The sequence below is a fragment of the Oreochromis niloticus genome, linkage group LG3 (genome assembly GCF_001858045.2).
Source record: "Oreochromis niloticus isolate F11D_XX linkage group LG3, O_niloticus_UMD_NMBU, whole genome shotgun sequence".
NCBI lineage: Eukaryota > Metazoa > Chordata > Actinopteri > Cichliformes > Cichlidae > Oreochromis > Oreochromis niloticus.
Genome location: NC_031967.2, coordinates 41243719 through 41260958, shown reverse-complemented (window position 1 = coordinate 41260958; position 17240 = coordinate 41243719). Strand labels below are relative to the sequence as shown.

Here is a 17240-nt window from a genome sequence, read left to right as displayed (position 1 = left end):
GAGTTTTTCCTTCCAACTGTCGCCAAAGTGCTTGCTCATAGGGGGTCATATGATTGTTGGGTTTTTCTCTGTATGTGTTACTGTAGGGTTTACACTACAAAATAAAGCACCTTGAGGTGACTGTTGTTGTCATTTGGTACTGTATAAATAAAATAAAATTGAATTGAATCTATGACATCCCCATTTGAGGAGGAGGATGTCATCATTTACATACAGTTTGACATATTTTCTTTTTCTTTTTTTTGGATTAAAACTGTAAACTGAACAAGCCATAGAAAGTGGCAGCAAAATTTATGGTGAGTCAAAAAAACAAAACACCACTGCTCTTAGCCTCTGCTACTCATTTAACTTCTGTTTTTATTTCATTGTAAAGAAATAAGTATCACAAAGGAAAAATCATTCATTGGTTTCAGGTTGGGTTTCATCAGTGTTATCAACTAAAAATACTGTCTCTCACGCTTTGTCAGAAACACTAACAACTGTCAGTTCGCAGTAACAGGAACATAGAGTATGAAGGAAACCAGCAGTGAGCTCTTGGGACTACAGTAAGACTAAATGTCATTCAGTATATTTACCCCTGACAGGATGAGCACAACATGCTAAGTTGTCAGAATTCGGTACAGACGTTAATAAAAATGCACATATAATTCTTGTAACACTGGGTTGTCCATTTATAAAACAAACAATATGAAATAACACTTGACACTTTTGACCGAGTCCATAAACTCCAGGAAAGTCCACCAGACAACAAAGTGTTCACTGAGGTCACAGGTCAAGGCAGCACAGGGCTGTTTGCCCATAGACACCTACAAGTAACCTTATTGAAACCACAGGAGTTTCCCCCTGCTGGGCATTAGAAGTACTGCAAGTTTAGCCACTTCTGCAGTAGCTTCACCTCTCTGAACCAGAAGCTAGCTCGTTTATATGCAATCTGTGATTTTTCCACCTAGATTAAATATCATTGGATGACTCTCTGGTGTCCAGTGAGGAGGCGCCTGTGCTCAGCAGGGGTTTCTTCTCTCGAGAGAGAAAGAGGTTGTTGTATTTCTGCCAGAAGACTCCAGTGTGCTGAACAGCCTGTGGCCAACTCAAGTAAGAGCTCCTCTTCACCAGACTCCAAATTTGGTAGTACGGAGACAGCTGCTTGGCTGGTATGTCCTCCAGAAATACCATGATCAACACATCCTTGTGCTCATTGAAGAGACGGTAGCTAAATACACCACACACAGATTAATCAATGTAGAAGCTGGTGACATCATTACATGTAAGAACAAAGAGTTGGTAACCATACCCAGTAGCGGTTTTTGATACGGGCGACACGGGGGTTGCCCGGGGCGGCATCACGGGCATCGGCCAAAAAAAAAAAAAAAAAAAATTGCTCGTACTCATGCTGCCCCGACGTCATGTCAGCGCATATTGGGAATGTCACAGGCACCGATCGGTTTTCTATCACCCATTTGCTGGGAGTAAGGGCGCCCTCCGTTTGCGAGGTGCGCCTGCTGCTTGCAGCACAGGGAGGAGAGGGCGGGGCGGCGGGGGATTCTCTGGCTGGCTGGAGCAGCATCTAATAACCAACTCGCAAAATAAAACAAAATAAAAACAAACCAACAAACACGAAAACACCAGACATTATGATACAGACTTATAATTTGCACCGATGTTTTTTCGAAATTCTATACGCGAAAAGTGAGCGCGAGAGCCCTCTGTGCGCCTGCTCGCTGCTGAAGTCAAAGTAACTTTATTGTCATCTCCGCTACATACAGTCCAGTATATAGAGAGACGAGACGACGAGGCTCCAGTTACAGCAGTGCAAGTAAACAAACAATAAATATAAGAAGAGTAAGAAAATAAATATACACTTTAGGACTCGGGGTAAAGGGATCAATAACAATTTAAAATTTATAATTTCTTTGTATATACTTATTTAGGCATCTAAATGTATATGTACAGACATAGATATATGATTGTTTATATAATGGTAATTATATTTAATGTAAAAAGGAGGGGGAGAGGAAGGAGAGAAAAGAAGAAAAAAATTGTCACTGTAAATGAGATATATACTTTGTTACCTGATTTGGGAAGGGAAGGAAGGGGGAAGAAGAAAGAGGGGAAAGAGGAAAAGAAAAAAAAACAAAACAAAACTTCACATCTCTGTAATGAGATCAACATCAATGTCCCATGATAGATAAAAAGTGTTTTAGATCTAGCATTCAAACTGTGGTTTGTGAGTCAAATGTCATTGGTATTTTTGTTTTGACACCATAGATGCTGTTTATATTTTTGCAGTGCTGTCAAAGCGAAAAAAAAGACACTGTGGTGTCGAAAACTCCCTCTTTTCAGTGCCACTGAAAAGAGGAAGTTTAGATTCGCAACAACAGTATTTCAGTGAAAAGAAGAGACAGTGTTTGTGTGTTAGCTTCATTAAATAATAAACTAGAAATAGCAAAAAGAGGCTAATGAAAAGCATCAACACCTGGTTCAAAGTCTCTGTGGTGCAGACAGAGTCTCCAGCCCTGCTGACCCTCCAGCTTTAAAAGCAACTCTCCGCAGACCCAAGCTTCATCATGAACATTGTAGGAGACAAAGGCATCGTAGCTGTGAGGAATACCTTTCTTCCGCCTCCTGTTATCATAGAGAAAGGCCAGGAAGAGGTAGTAGGCATAAGTGAGGTGCCACCTCAGGAAGTGGTAGATGAAGGATGCAAGGAGAGTAAGCACAACTAGACTAGAGCTAAAAAGGAAGCAGAGCAAGGCAGCATCTATCCGACAGGAGTCAAAGCCAAAGTCCAGGAATTTGTTTCCCCGTTGGCTAACAGGAAACACACAAGTGTACTGATGTGCATTAACAACCTGTGTCTGTTTGCTGCTTTGAATCCACTGGATAAGACCATAATTAGAACATTCACATGTTAAAAGGTTAGCAGATAGATCCAGATATGTCAAGCCTGGAAGGGATCGGATGACTGTTTCGCTGATTACAAACAATTCATTGTTGCTGACGTTTAGCCACTTGAGTGCCGATTGTTTGGCCTCTGCTAGAAAATCCAATGACCTGAGTTTATTGTTGGAGAGGTCGAGCATCATCAAGTTTGATCATGTTGATCTTGGGAAGCAGTGCTGTTTTCACTTAGAAATGGGGGTATCCTGTTGTTCCATACACCTGAGTCGGATAGAATAAGACATAAAATTTAAGGTTTCAGTCTGATTACATTACAGTGTCCATCATTTTAGCACAGAATAAAATAACCTGAGATTTGGTGCAACCAGTGATGAAAAATTGGTGATTCTCTGAGATAAAATTAAATAAAAAGGTGGAGATCAGTTGACACCTCAGAATCACTCTTAAGTTGAGTGTCATACAGCCACAGATCTAGTGATACGATTGCAAAATCGATCGTTGACCTGCAGCCTATGACTTCCCGATGCCACATGTTTATGCTCAAACATGGTGTTTCTAATAGACAAAGATTGGTTTACTCAGAAGTCCAGTAACAGTTTCTCCTAATCATGCCCTTTCAGGTCTAAATGGCATTCCCCAAATGAGCATTGAGTCTCCCAGTAAGATGACAGAGTCCCGAGGTGGAGCAACCTCTAGCACCACACACAGGGACTCTAAGAAGGAAGGGTACTCTAAACTGTCATTCGACGCATAAGAGCAGATGACAGTCAGGACCCGTTCCTTGACTTGAAGGTGCAGGGAACAAACCCTTTCGTCCACCAGTAAAACTCTAATGTACAGGCATCGAGTAGAGTGGATACTAGGATACCCAGCCCAGCCCACTGCCTCTCACACATCTTCCGTAGAGATTTAGTCTTGGGATGAGGGGGGTGACTCGTCCATCAGGGTGAGGTCACTGAGGCAGTTGAAAAACTCCTTGGTGGCAGGTCCCCTTGGATGAATGAGGTTTTCCCCCATTCATCCAATGAGGATTATGTAGGGCTGGTTAACACGTCTCTTCCAAGTTGCGTGACGATCGGTGGGGGGGGTTGCCTCTGGATCGGCAGACTGGGGTGGTGTTACCCATCTTTAAGGAGGGGGAACAGAGCATACTCCAACTATAAGGGGATCCCACTCTTCTGCCTCCCAGGGAAAGTTTATGCCAGGGTGCTGGAAAGGAGAATCTGACTGTTGGTTGAACCTCGAATATAAGAGGAACAACGTAGTTTTCATACCAGTTGTAGAACACTAGATCAGCTCTTTACCATCTTCAGGTCTTGAAGGTGCATGGGAGTTTGCCCAACCAGTTTACATGTGTTTTGTACAATTGGAGAAGCCATACGACCATGTCCTTCAGCGTGTTCTGTGTAAGGTGCTTTAGGAGTGTGTGATGTCTGGGCCACTGCTAGGATCAAGCCATTTGATCCTTATACAACCATTGCAAGAACTTGGTCTGCATAGCCGGCAAGAAGTTGGACTCATTCCAGTGGGTGTTGGACTCAGCCAGGGCTGCCCTTTGTTACCAACTGTGTTCATAATTTTTATCGACCAAATTTCTAAGCATAGCAAAGTGGAACAAGGCTTCCGCTTAGGCGGTCTCAGAATCACGTCACTGCTTTTCACAGATTATGTGGTTCTTTTGGCTTGATCAGGTGGTGGCTTCCAGCTTGCACTGCAGCAGTTTTGCAGCTGAGTGTGAAGCAGCAGGAGTGAGAATCAGCACCTCCAATCGGAAAAGGGTGAAGTACTGAATATGGGTCAGCGATGAGTTACTGCCCAAAATTAAGTTATTTAAGTATCTCGGAGTCTTGTTTGCGAGTGAGGGGAGAGTAAAGCAGTAGATCAAACAATGTTTTGGTGCTGCAACTGCAGGGACACTTTACTAGTTCATCATGGTGAAGAGAAAGCTGAGCATAAAAGTGAAACTCAATTTACCAATTGATCTATGTCCCTACCCCCACCCATTGTCACAAGCCTTGGGTGGTGACAAGATACAAGTTGTGGAAATGAGCTTTCTTCGAAGGGTCCCCTCCCTTAGAGATAGGGTGAGGAGTTCGGCCTTCTGGGAGGGACTCAGAGTAGAGCCACTACTTCCTCATATCGAAAGGAGCAAGTTGAGGTGTTTCGATCATTTGACAAGGATGATTCCTGGGCACCTCCTTGGTGAGGTGCTCCACCGGGCCACAGGGCAGACCCAGGATACACTGAAGAGATTATATTTCTTGGTTGGCCTGGGAATGCCTAGTTGTTTCCCCAGATATTCTGGAGGAAGTGGCTGGGGAGAGGGAGGTCTGGGCTTTGCTGGTTATGCTGATGCCCCCGCAACCTAGTACTGGATAAGTGGAAGAAGATGGATGGATGGATGGATGGATGGATGGATGGATGGATGGATGGATTAATCTCTGGCTCCTCCACAGCATGTCTTCTATCATGTCTCCCTCTACTCACTCCCAAGCAGTTTTGGCAGACGGACATCCCTCCCTCAGTCTGGTTTTGCCAGAGGTTTCTTCCTGTTAAAGGGGAGGGGTTTTTTTTCCTTCCCACTGTCACCATAGTGCTTTGCTCTTAAGGGCTTGTCTGAAAGTTGGGGTTGTGTTATGTATTATTATGTATTATTGTCAGGTCTTTACTTTACAATATAAAGCACCTCCATCCATCCATCCATCCTCATCCGCTTTATCCGAAGTCGGGTCGCGGGGGCAGCAGCCTAAGCAGAGAAGCCCAGACCTCCCTCTCCCCAGCCACCTCCTCCAGCTCATCCGGGGGAACACCAAGGCGTTCCCAGGCCAGCCGAGAGATATAATCTCTCCAGCGCGTAAAAAATCAAACTTGCAATTGCTGAGCTTACAGTCATTTCTTTCACAATTCAACAATAAAAGCTGAGTTGCCCCATAAAGTCAAATACATTAAGGGTTTCAACTAATCCTTTAACGTTTTGGAGCAAATGTTGGTCTCAGATGAAATTTATTGCTGGCAAAATGAATGAATTCAAGTTTTACTTGAGTTGAAGCTGTTGGTGCCTTTCTGTGCCTGAGCACGCATGCGCATCTCATATTTTGGGATACTACAGGGTCTACTTTGCACTTTTGCAAGGACTGAAAGCCACCTGGCCGTCTGCCTTAATGCGAACACGAGGCTTTTTATACCAGGAGCTGGATGTAGCTAAGGTGTTCATCTCAACTTTCTTAAGGCAAGTAATGTTTCTTTTATTGTGTATTTGTGTGCGTTTACTACATCATTTTAGGTTTATAAATGAGACTGAGTCTTATTTGATTTCCTTGTTTTAGGTCTCAAACATAGTCCAGCATCGACGAATCATCAGTTTGGAAGGGTTACTGATATTTGTTCGCGCCGACGAGACCAAACTCTTCTTAACATGTCTGGTGAGTATGCAAATCTACTCAATCTTCAGTTTTGGTTTACAGAGACTTATATGTACTGTTGTTAATTTTGCATAGGATACAGATCCAGTTGAGAGGGCAACCCAAAGTGTTACAGTGGGCATCCTCACTGTTCTGGAGGACTACGTGGAACCCAACTTGCAGTCCACAGGGGTCAACACTTCCACTGTTTTGGAAGAGGACATTATTCTTGATGATCTTCCAGACCTTCCCACTGCCTTTGCCTACCTGTTTGGCCTACTTTATGGGCTCAACATGGAGTTTCCCAAAGAACTCAAGTACACATTTGTTTGCTGTATCGAAACCAGATAGAAGAGTTCACATCCTGCCATCTGATGTTTCCAATCTGTTTGTTAGTGACTATCAATCAAGATTCTGTCTGACAATACCACACCTTTAAAATTGGATGAGTAACATTTATAACAAAAATTTGACTTTTTTTTGTTTTTGGAAAATAACTTTATTTGTGGCTGAATGTTGTCAGTATGTTAAAAATTGAACACAATAAAGTTATTTGAAAATCAACATTGTGTAAACATTCATTAATATAACAGGGAGCACCTCATGAAAACTATAAAGGATACTTTTTCTAGACTTTAGGAAATTGATTGGCAAAACAAAAAAAGAATGTTGTGTAAACTTTAGGAATTACATGGTTAAAACAATAAAAAATACATTTTGTAAACTTTAGGAAATACATTGCTGAAACAATAAAATATGAGTTAAGAAAAAGCACAGTTATTAATCTTGTAAACACAAAAACATTAGTTGAAGCAACTTTTCTCCTAAACTTGAAATTATGAGTTATCCATCAGAACCAAAATATAAGTTAAGAAAAAGCACAGTTATTAATCTTGTAAACACAAAAACATTAGTTGAAGCAACTTTTCTCCTAAACTTGAAATTATGAGTTATCCATCAGAACCTAAAAACGTAAATGCAGTGGGTGTCCTTGAGTTTTTAAGTTTTTGCAACATTTTTTTTTTTTACAGTGTTGAGATGAGAGAGATGAGATAGCCTTTATTTGTCAGTTGCAGGTCTTTTGCCCGCAACTGTTGTTATAATTTGAGGCCATATAAATAAAACTGAATCGAATCTAATTCAGAGGGCCACCGCTGTGGCAGAATCCATATGTTTAATTTGGTACAGATTTTGCATAACGTGTTCTTCCTGACACAACACTGTCATCTTATCTGGGCCCAAGGACATCATTATGAGCCAACCGCTTAATAACAAATCACAGATTCTTGACTTGAAAGGGAAATGAGCTAACCATTACACCATGGAGCCACTTGCTTTGGTGACAGTATGGGCTGGATTATCTCATGGACACAGCCTCAGCCAACTCGAGGGTTTCATCTAAGTAGCATAAAAAATTATTTTTCCCTTTAATTGTAAAAATTTTAATTTGTTTTTTCAAAATCAATCATAGTTTGTTTTTTATACAAAAGCATTTTCTTGGCTGTTGTGTCAATATTACTCTCAAAAAGAACAAAGAGCAAAAAACATATAAATGCAACATAGATAACAGTAAGAAATATAAGACAGTTCAGTGTGCTAGGTTTCCATCATTACAAAATCCAGTTCTGAGAAAAACCTTGATACTGCTTAACTGATATTAGTTTTTAATTACTCAGATTTTTTAAGTGTGTGTTTTAATGTCAGCTACATCTCAACAGCTTTAAAGGAAAATAACAGATCTTTTGATTTAATGTGACCACATTTGTGTCATTTCTTTTCCAGTGAACACGAATGATATTGTTAGGGTTTATAAACACAGCCTTACCTCTTCCATCAGTTTATCCTTGAGACATGACACTGGCCTAAACTCAGAGTGGATGCGCTGCAAGTGCTATTAATCTGAGGAAGACAACAGAGGAAATTGTTTGTTTTCCGTCTGACTAATGGGGAAGTTAGACTGTTAAATAAGAAAAGGTTTTGGCTCTCACTGCTGTATCGTATCACTTCCTGTTCCTGGTATGATGCTGATGTTTTGTGTAGCCTGTTTAATTAAAAACCTTTAGATAAAGACTTATTTCATTGCGTAATTTTCACTGCTTTTGTCCAAAACAAACTCTCTGTTGCATCACCTGACTCTTGCTTGCAACAAAAGAGGGAGTTTACACAAGTAAGATGTGAATTAAGAAGTTTATCTACAAAAGCTGAAACAGAAATGTCAGTAAGTCAGGGATGAGGTGAGGACAATTGACAGCTCCACTCATGAGTCACATGTTCCCATTTACACCAACTCTGCTACTCACCAACATCCCTAGCAATAATTTGGTAGTTATGAAGCATATTTAAGAGAATGGAAGATGGAAACACCAGAAATTGTTTAAACTAAAAAAAGACATACTATGATGAACATTAAGTTCTAGACAGAGCATCAGCCATCACATTTTCTGAATCCTTCAGATGTCAGATGTGCATATGGTAAGGCTGTAAAAATACGAGCCATGTCATCAAGTGCTGACTTGGATTCTTATGCCACGAGAGGACTCTACCACTACCCAAATATATTTCAAAATGTTTCAAAGCCAAAATTGAAGCAAGAGTTTCCTTCTCCAAAATAGACCAATTTAACTGGCAGGAATAAAACTTGTCGGAGAAGTAGCTCAATACCTGCTCCATCCTGATGCAACAATACTGCCACAGCGTCCACTTTGCTACCTTCAGCTGGAAAGAATCTCTGAGATAGCAGAAGTAAGGATAGCCTTGACATCCTCAAAGGTTTTGTGATAATGATCTGACCATTGGAACTTAACCTTGGGGCTTAAGGAGTCAGTTAGAGGAGCAACCACTGCAGAGAAATTCTCACAAAACCCATAATAATAACCCACCATTCCAAGAAATTGTGGAAGTTCTTTCTCAGTAGTGGGAGAATAGAAGTGATCAGCAGCTTCTACTTTAGTTCTTACTGGATGTACCTGGCCCTGTCCAGCCATCTTACTCAAGTAAGTCAAAGTGGCCTTAGCAAACTCACACTTGGCAAGGTTCGCTGTAAGATTTTCCGAAGTTATGGAATCAAGGAAAGCCCAGATGCCCTTAAGATGCCCTTGCCAGGTGTTGCCTTTAAACCACTATATTATGTAAAACACAGCACACCCTTCCAAACCAGAAACCACAAAACTCATTAGGCGCTCAAATGTGGCACGAGTATCTCTCAACCCAAAGGGCATAACTGTAAGGAAAAGATAGTATAATATTAAAATAAAATTTTCTTTTCTTAGGCAGTATTATTCAAAGACAGCATACAGGCTTGACCCTTAACCCTGACCCTTTTTTAGTTATGTCACAATAGGCCTAGGCTAGGAGTGTATCTTCTTCACTAACCTTTTGTTTATTCACCATATTGCATTTAACCATTAGTTATTAATCTCTGGCTCTCTTTCACAGCATGTCTTTTTTTCTGTCTTCCTCCCATCACGCCCAACCGGTAGCGAAAAATGTCTGCCCCTACCTGACCAGGGAGCAGCTCCCTAAGTTTTGCCACAGGTTTCTTCCTGTTAAGAGTCTTTTTCATCTGAGTGTTGCCATGTGTTGCTCAAAGTGGGTCTCTTGATTGTTCAGGTTTTCTCTGTATTATTGTAGGGTCTTTACTTTATAATATAAAATGCATTAAGTTGACTGCAATTGTGATTTAGCAATATATAAATAAAATTGAACTGAACATGTTGCTGGGTTTTTTTTTTGTCTTGTAAGGTAAAGTAGTAGGTAAAGTAGCCAAAGAGTAGAAAAATTCACTTTATCAGTTTAGCACATTTGATTCATTTACAATAAAACAAGCCCAGGGTATTAAAGAAAAACAACCAAAACCAAGCTGGCAGTCCAACCCTCATGCATTATATACCAGGTCTTGATGCATGCTCAATCATCCAGGTAAGGAATCAGCATCTGGATGCAGCATTTTCAGTAGAAGAATAGTTTTGTCGCACATCCAAGTCACTTCTAAAGTCTCAGCTATAAGGCTGGGAAAGAGCTGAGTCAGCTGAGACCAAGGAAGTCACTTGCATGAGTGACGAAATGTTTCTCCCACTGAAAATGCCATGTCAAGATGAACAGAATCAAATTTTGGGGATTATGTGCACAGGTTCAAGAGTCTAAAGTACTAACCATCAAAGCAATCAGTCTTTCACTGGTTGTGTCTCACTGGGAAAGGCCTCCTGCCCATCCGACACCAGTTCTACAAGCAATTCCATGCTGAATCTCGGGTCTCCTTGGCATCCAGTCTGTACAGTCCATCTTTTTGCTTCCCTTTGCTCTGCTATAGCTCTGCTGTGTGCCTGCTCTGGACTGTGCTGATATCCCTCAATTATATTGTGACTTTGCAGGTGCTGTTAATTTCCTTCAAGAAGTGGCAGCTTTTAAAAGTTTTTAAAAATTAAAACAGGAGGCAGGAGATGGAAAAGAAGGGCAGGAGATAGAAAGGTAGGTGGCAGAACAGAAATGCAGTAACGTAAGATGTCAGAAACTTGAAGGAAAGAACAAAACAAAACTGAATAGTCACTTAGAATTAAACATTTACTTTTTTGAAACTTCAAATTATACCAATGAATTAACAAATAACTAAATGATACGATAACGCACTCAGCGTCAGCACATACACTACTGACTCACAGCGCACAAAGACATATCGGACACACGTGCACAAACACAAGCCTGTGTACGCTTGCTCATACAAGTTAATATGCAAACACCTAATCAGACAACACCAAGCACCACTCTTGTCTACATATTGCACCCTTATGGAACCTCTCACCAAAGAGGTTAATTTCACATTGCTCAACACAGTTAGAGATCCAGAGGGTAGATTTCTATTCATTAAGTTATCTATACTTAACAAAAAGTTATGTATTGCAATTGTATATGGCCTAAATGTTGATGACCTCTCATTCTGCCACTCATTTTTACTGCACTCTTTGAACACCTAGATTGCTCACTTGTTCATGGGGGTGACCTCAACTCCAACATCATGTCTCAGGACAAATGACCAAAAATCCTCCGGCCTCTGTCTCCAGCCGGGTAGCAGGCAGGGATGCCCACTCTCACTGTTTGCAGTTGTTACTGAACCACTAGCAGCAGCAATTAGACAGGCTATAGTGATTAAGGGCATAAAATGCAAGAATGTAGAACATAAAATCAGTCTTTATGCGGATGATGTGTTGTTTTTTTTCGCCAACATTAACTGTAATAACCACTCTCTCTGAGGGTCAAAGTCAAAGTCAAAGTCAGTTTTATTTGTCAATTTCTTCAGATGTACTTGCCATACAAAGGAATTGAAATTACGTTTCACACTGTCCCATGCGTAGACATAGACAACAATAAAGTGCAGATGCACAACATTTAGGTAACATACAGGATATAACAAGACAGGACCTACACATAACACATAACATATAATAAAGTGTTCCACAGTGCGCCCTGGAAAGTAGTGTACTAGTTCACTTGACGTAGTCCCAGGTTGTGGTTGGTAAGTGTTTTTGTTTTAATGCAGCATAAGACTGTAGCAGCAGTAATAGTAATATAAATAATATAAATAGTGCTAAAGAAAATACTAAAAATACAAAAAATATAAGGCAGCAGGTGTGTGCAATTGTAATGCAGAGGTAGTCGTGTGTGTGTGTGTGTGTGGGGGGGGTCCCAGACTGTCTTCCTGTCTTCCTAAACTCCTGCCAGTCTGGTGTTTCTGCTGGCTGGGAGCCGGGAGGGGAGAGAGTTCAGCAGTCTCACAGCCTGGTGGATGAAGCTGTTGGTGAGCCTGGTAGTGCGGGAGCGGAGACTTCTGTATCTTTTTCCAGAGGGCAGGAGGCTGAACAGACAGTGCGCGGGGTGGGTTGCATCGTTGACAATTGTGATGGCTTTGCGGGTAAGGCGGGTGGTGTAGATGTCTTGCAGGGAGGGGAGTGGTACACCAACTATCCTCTCAGCTGTTCTCACAATGCGCTGTAGAGCTTTCCTGTTATAGTCAGTGCAGCTACCGCCCCACACAGTGATGCAGCTGGAAAGGATGCTTTCAATGGTTCCTCTGTAGAATGTGGTCAGGATGGGTGGTGGAGCACTTGCCCGCTTGAGTTTGCGCAGGAAGTAGAGGCGCTGTTGTGCTTTCTTGGCCAGTGATGCTGTGTTGGTGGTCCAGGAGAGGTCCTCACTGATGTGCACCCCCAGGAACTTGGTGCTGCTCACCCTCTCCACCGCAGCGCCGTCGATGGTCAATGGGGGGTGACAGGTGGGGTCTCTCTGGAAGTTGACAATAACCTCCTTGGTCTTGCTAACATTTAGCAGGAGGTTGTTGTCTCTGCACCACGTGGTCAGGAGCTCAACCTCTTTCCTGTAGTGGGTCTCATCGCCCTTGGTGATGAGCCCCACCAGCGTTGTGTCGTCCGCAAACTTCACAAGGTGGTTGGAGCTGTAGGTTGGTGTGCAGTCATGTGTCAGCAGGGTGAAGAGCAGAGGACTGAGCACACAGCCTTGTGGAGCCCCCGTGCTCAGGGTGATGCTGTTTGAGACCTTGTTGCCCACACGCACCGCTTGAGGCCTCTGGCTGAGGAAATCCAGCAGCCAGTTGCAGAGGGAGGTGCTGAGGCCCAGTCTGTCCAGTTTACAGATGAGTTGTTGTGGTATTATGGTGTTGAATGCTGAGCTGAAGTCTATGAACAGCATTCTCACATATGAGTCTTTCTTGTCCAGGTGAGTTAGGGCTGGGTGGAGGGCAGAGCAGATTGCATCCTCTGTGGATCGTTTCGCTCTGTATGCGAACTGGTATGGGTCCAGGGTGGGAGGTAGGGTGGATTTGATGTGTGACATGACTAGTCGTTCAAAGCACTTCATAATAATGGGTGTCAGTGCCACGGGGCGGTAGTCATTGAAACAGGCTGGGGATGGTTTCTTTGGCACAGGTATGATGGTGGCAGTCTTGAAGCATGATGGGACAGTGGCTTGCCTCAGGGAGATGTTAAAGATGTCTGTGAAGACATTCTTCAGCTCCTCTGCGCAGTCTTTCAGCACACTACCAGGGATGTTATCTGGACCCGCTGCTTTCCGGGCGTTGATGGTGATGAGGGTCCTCTTCACGCTGGCAGCAGACAGGCACAGAGGCTGGTCGTGTGGAGGTGGTGGTGTTTTCTGTGGGCGTGTGTTGTTCTGTGCTTCAAATCGTGCAAAGAAGCTGTTCAGGTTGTTGAGCAGAGTGGTGTCGCTCTCACAGCTACGCGCTGCAGGCTTGTAGTCTGTAATAGCCTGGATGCCTTGCCATAGGCTTCGTGCGTCCTTGCTATCATTGAAGTGGGAGGTTATCTTGTGTGTGGAGTCCTGTTTCGCTTTCCTGATGCCACGGGACAGGTTGGCTCTCGCTGTTCTCAGGCCTATTTCATCCCCAGCTCTGAAGGCCTTGTCTCTGGCCTTCAGCAGCCTGTGGACATCTCCTGTTAGCCATGGCTTCCGGTTGGCTCGGGTTGTGATACTTTTCATTTGTGTAACATCATCAATGCATTTGGTGATGTATGAGCTCACCGTGTCTGTGTACTCCTCAATGTCTATGATGTTATTGTAGGTGGCTGCTTCCTTGAATATGTTCCAATCAGTTGACCCAAAGCAGTCTTGAAGAGCAGAGGTGGCCTCCTGTGGCCACACTCTTACCTCTTTCATAACAGGTTTGATGACCTTCACTCTCTGTCTGTATGCTGGCATTAGCATAACAGTGAGGTGATCAGAGGTGCCGATGTGGGGGAGGGGGATGGCTTTGTATGCTCCTTTTTCCTGTGTGTAGACCAGGTCCAATGTGTTGTCTCCCCTTGTTGGAAAATGTACATGCTGATGAAACTTTGGGAGAACAGTTTTAAGATCAGCATGATTAAAGTCTCCTGCGAGGATGATGAAACCATCTGGGTGTGTTGTTTGTTGCTCACTGATGGCCTGATACAGTTCGTTCAGCGCTGCATTTCTATCGCTGTTGTTGCTAGATGGAGGTATATAAGTAGCAACCAACAGGATCGAACTTATCTCCCTGGGCAAGTAGAAAGGGCGACACTTCACGATCATGAACTCCGCCAATGATGAGCAGTGTTTGTGTACTACAGAGGGTATTACAGTAATAAACTCTTTCTGAAGAGTTTCAGATTATTCGATAAACTAGTTAAAATCTACAGTTCTTCTGATTAATTGCTCCTTCCAGAATTCTTCACTTCAATCTGGAAATATTAATGTTTTTCCTAAGCTTGCAGATTTAACTAAATAAAATCACATCCCACTTTTAAAGAAAGCTAAAGACAATTTGACTATATGGAACACTCTACCCATATCAGTTCTTGAAACGTCGTTTCAAAAAAACATGACAGTTTTGCCAAGAATCAATTATTTATTCTTGATGATCCCAAGCAAACCATCACCAGACTGGTTTAGATATCTGGAATTGTCTATTTTTAAATTCCTTTAGAATAAAGCCCCTTGTAATAGCTTAAAAACAGTACATAGGAACAAGGATGAAGGAGGACTAGATCTACCTAACTTTCAACACTTCTTCTTGGTCAACAGGCTACAATTCATCTCACATTGGTTAAAACACACCCTCTTAGATGAGCCCTGGCTAGACATAGAACAGGCACTATGCAATAGAGATTTCGAACCTACCATTCATTAGCTAAAACAAACAATGTGTATGCTTTAAAAGCATCAATATCAGCTCCTCTCTCACAGCATGGTGGGAGTTTCTAAAAATGATGTAGTCTTCATTAATCCCATTCAAATGTACATCCATCTGGAATAAACCTGACATAATACAGAACAATAACATGATTAACTTCCTTGATTGGAGCCGTAAAGGAATTAGATGCTTGGAACATCTATTCAAAAGAACAGACTTTATTCCATTTGACAGATTAGCTAAACAACATGGAATTAAAAAGAATAGATTTTTAGAATATCAACAAATTAAATCTATAGTAAAAAAGACATTTAAGCCTAATCAAGTCAAATTACAAACACCAACAAGTGTGGTACAATTCCTTGGTCTCAAAATCCCAAAATTACTCTCTAAAATATACAGGACACTCTCCAAAATAGACGAATCAATATCCCTTCCTATTGCCAAATGGGAGGCGGATCTATCAGTCAGCTTGCACAACAACTTCTGGTCTCAGATATTTTTAAAAAATATTGAAATTGATTAGAAATCCCAGTCTACAATTAATACAATACAAAATAGTACACCGAGGACCGAGGTCCATACTGCTGCAGGACCGGGGGTGGTCTGCTTGTCTCCACCCCAGAGAAAAGGGGACCATCTCCTGCATCTGGGGGCGATTATCAACCATATAAAATTGTAGTGAATTACTTTTTCTAAGTGTGATGCAAGGACATTTTAATGTCTGTATTTATCAGAGAAAGTGGTCAATAACTAATTGCCACGCAGGCAATTAGTTATTGACCAGTTATTGATATAAATAATGTTTTAGGACGTTTTACATGCATTTATACACTTCTGACCATGACCCAAATATAGAAGATATTCACAAATTTCTGAGCATTATAGATCTGTCTATTTTAACACAAGATCAAGGTAAGATGATGTTGGATAAACCTATAGCTCTAGAAGAACTATTCTTAATCAAATACTCAGTAAAAAGGCATCTACCCCAGATGGCGTCCCTGCTGAGTTCTACGAACAACCCTGTCCTTGCTATTTATAAGAATGGTTGAAGAATTTGTGATTAAGTCTAGAATTCCTCCTACCATGAAAACTGCAATGATTGACCTGTTGTTAAAACCAGATACGCAGTCAATGGTCAGTTAGAGGTGTGTGTGTGTATGTGTGTATGCATTTAATACAGGACCTCAAAACAGGAAGTATGAGAAACACAGAAACAGAGACCCAGGCTCAGCACCAAGAAACGTGATGCAGGAAGAGAGTGAAAATCGCATGGTAGACATGACAGGGCCAAGAGACAGAAAAGAGGACACCAAACGCAAAGACGAGAAAATAAACATGAAGACAAAACTGACTAACCACAGGAGACTAGACACAGGGGGACATGTGATAACTGACACCTAAAGACTAGATAATAAGACTAAGAACAGAAAATACAAATACTGAGCATAGCAACATGATAACTCTAAGAACCAATGCATAAAACCCAAACCTAACCTTAATAGCATAACAAAAACCTTAATGACAGTGATACAAAATACAAAACTATAACATAAGGATAACAAACAAGAAAACTCCAAAACTGAAAACCATGGGTCACAGGCCCAGGACCAGGACAAGTACAGGGTTGGACTTCCTTTTTTTGCCTTCAACACTGCATTAATTCTTCATGGCATAGATTCAGTAAGGTGCTCAAAATATTGGGTGGTTGACAGGGAAAAAAAGACAAGAAAAACCTAAAAACAGAAGAGGGGATTACAAATTGAGGAGGAGGTCTTAAGAAGAGAATCAAATGGTGGAGTACATCTGAAGACAAATCCATGACAGAAGAAAAGTGGGATAAGAGGAGTGTGATAATGTTTTTCTTTTTTTTTCTCAGCCCCTGCATTCTCCTCTATGCTTCCTTGCTCCCTCCTCTTGTAATTTATTCATTGGTGCCTCCTCTGGTAGAGCAGTGAGGAGAAAGAAGCGGGGAACCAGATGAAGACTTTTTCTCCACTTTGGGAGTCTGCAGCGATGGACTGTCGAACATTTACCATGCCTTTGTCAACCAACACTGATGTATGTGGATCCTAAACAGGTATGAAGGAAATATATTACATGCCTGCAGTAATATTCCAGTGACAACTTTCTGTAATACCCATGAGTGACTTTAAAATGCTTAAGTTACTGCTTGCTCTTTTAATTATATTTCTATTTATATAGAGACTTGCCTGATCATTCTGTAATACATCAGTAGTTCTATTAATAGTTAAAAGTGG

General features: G+C 41.8%; 1 protein-coding gene across 1 annotated transcript; it reads right to left on the bottom strand.

The window, feature by feature from the left end:
• Positions 1 to 61: 61 nt before the first annotated feature.
• LOC109203507 (toll-like receptor 13) lies at positions 62 to 8281 on the bottom strand. Its single transcript, XM_025904972.1, has 5 exons — positions 8125 to 8281; positions 2455 to 3159; positions 2285 to 2345; positions 1292 to 1341; positions 62 to 1210 (listed from the first exon to the last, which is right to left on the bottom strand). The coding sequence occupies exons 2-5, from the start codon at positions 3081 to 3083 to the stop codon at positions 952 to 954; spliced, it is 999 nt and encodes a 332-aa protein (XP_025760757.1). The 5' UTR covers positions 3084 to 3159; positions 8125 to 8281; the 3' UTR covers positions 62 to 951.
• Between the last annotated feature and the right edge of the window lie 8959 nt (positions 8282 to 17240).

Bases quoted from the DNA above. Each gene is read 5' to 3' on its own strand.
- LOC109203507 (XM_025904972.1), bottom strand. From the start codon at position 3,083: ATGATGCTCGACCTCTCCAACAATAAACTCAGGTCATTGGATTTTCTA. The intron at 2,346-2,454 runs GCCTCTTTTTGC...TCCTCTTTTCAG, and splicing joins GGTGTTGATGCTTTTCATTA to TGGCACTGAAAAGAGGGAGT. The intron at 1,342-2,284 runs GCAAAAATATAA...CCGATGCCCGTG, and splicing joins TTTTTCGCTTTGACAGCACT to ATGCCGCCCCGGGCAACCCC.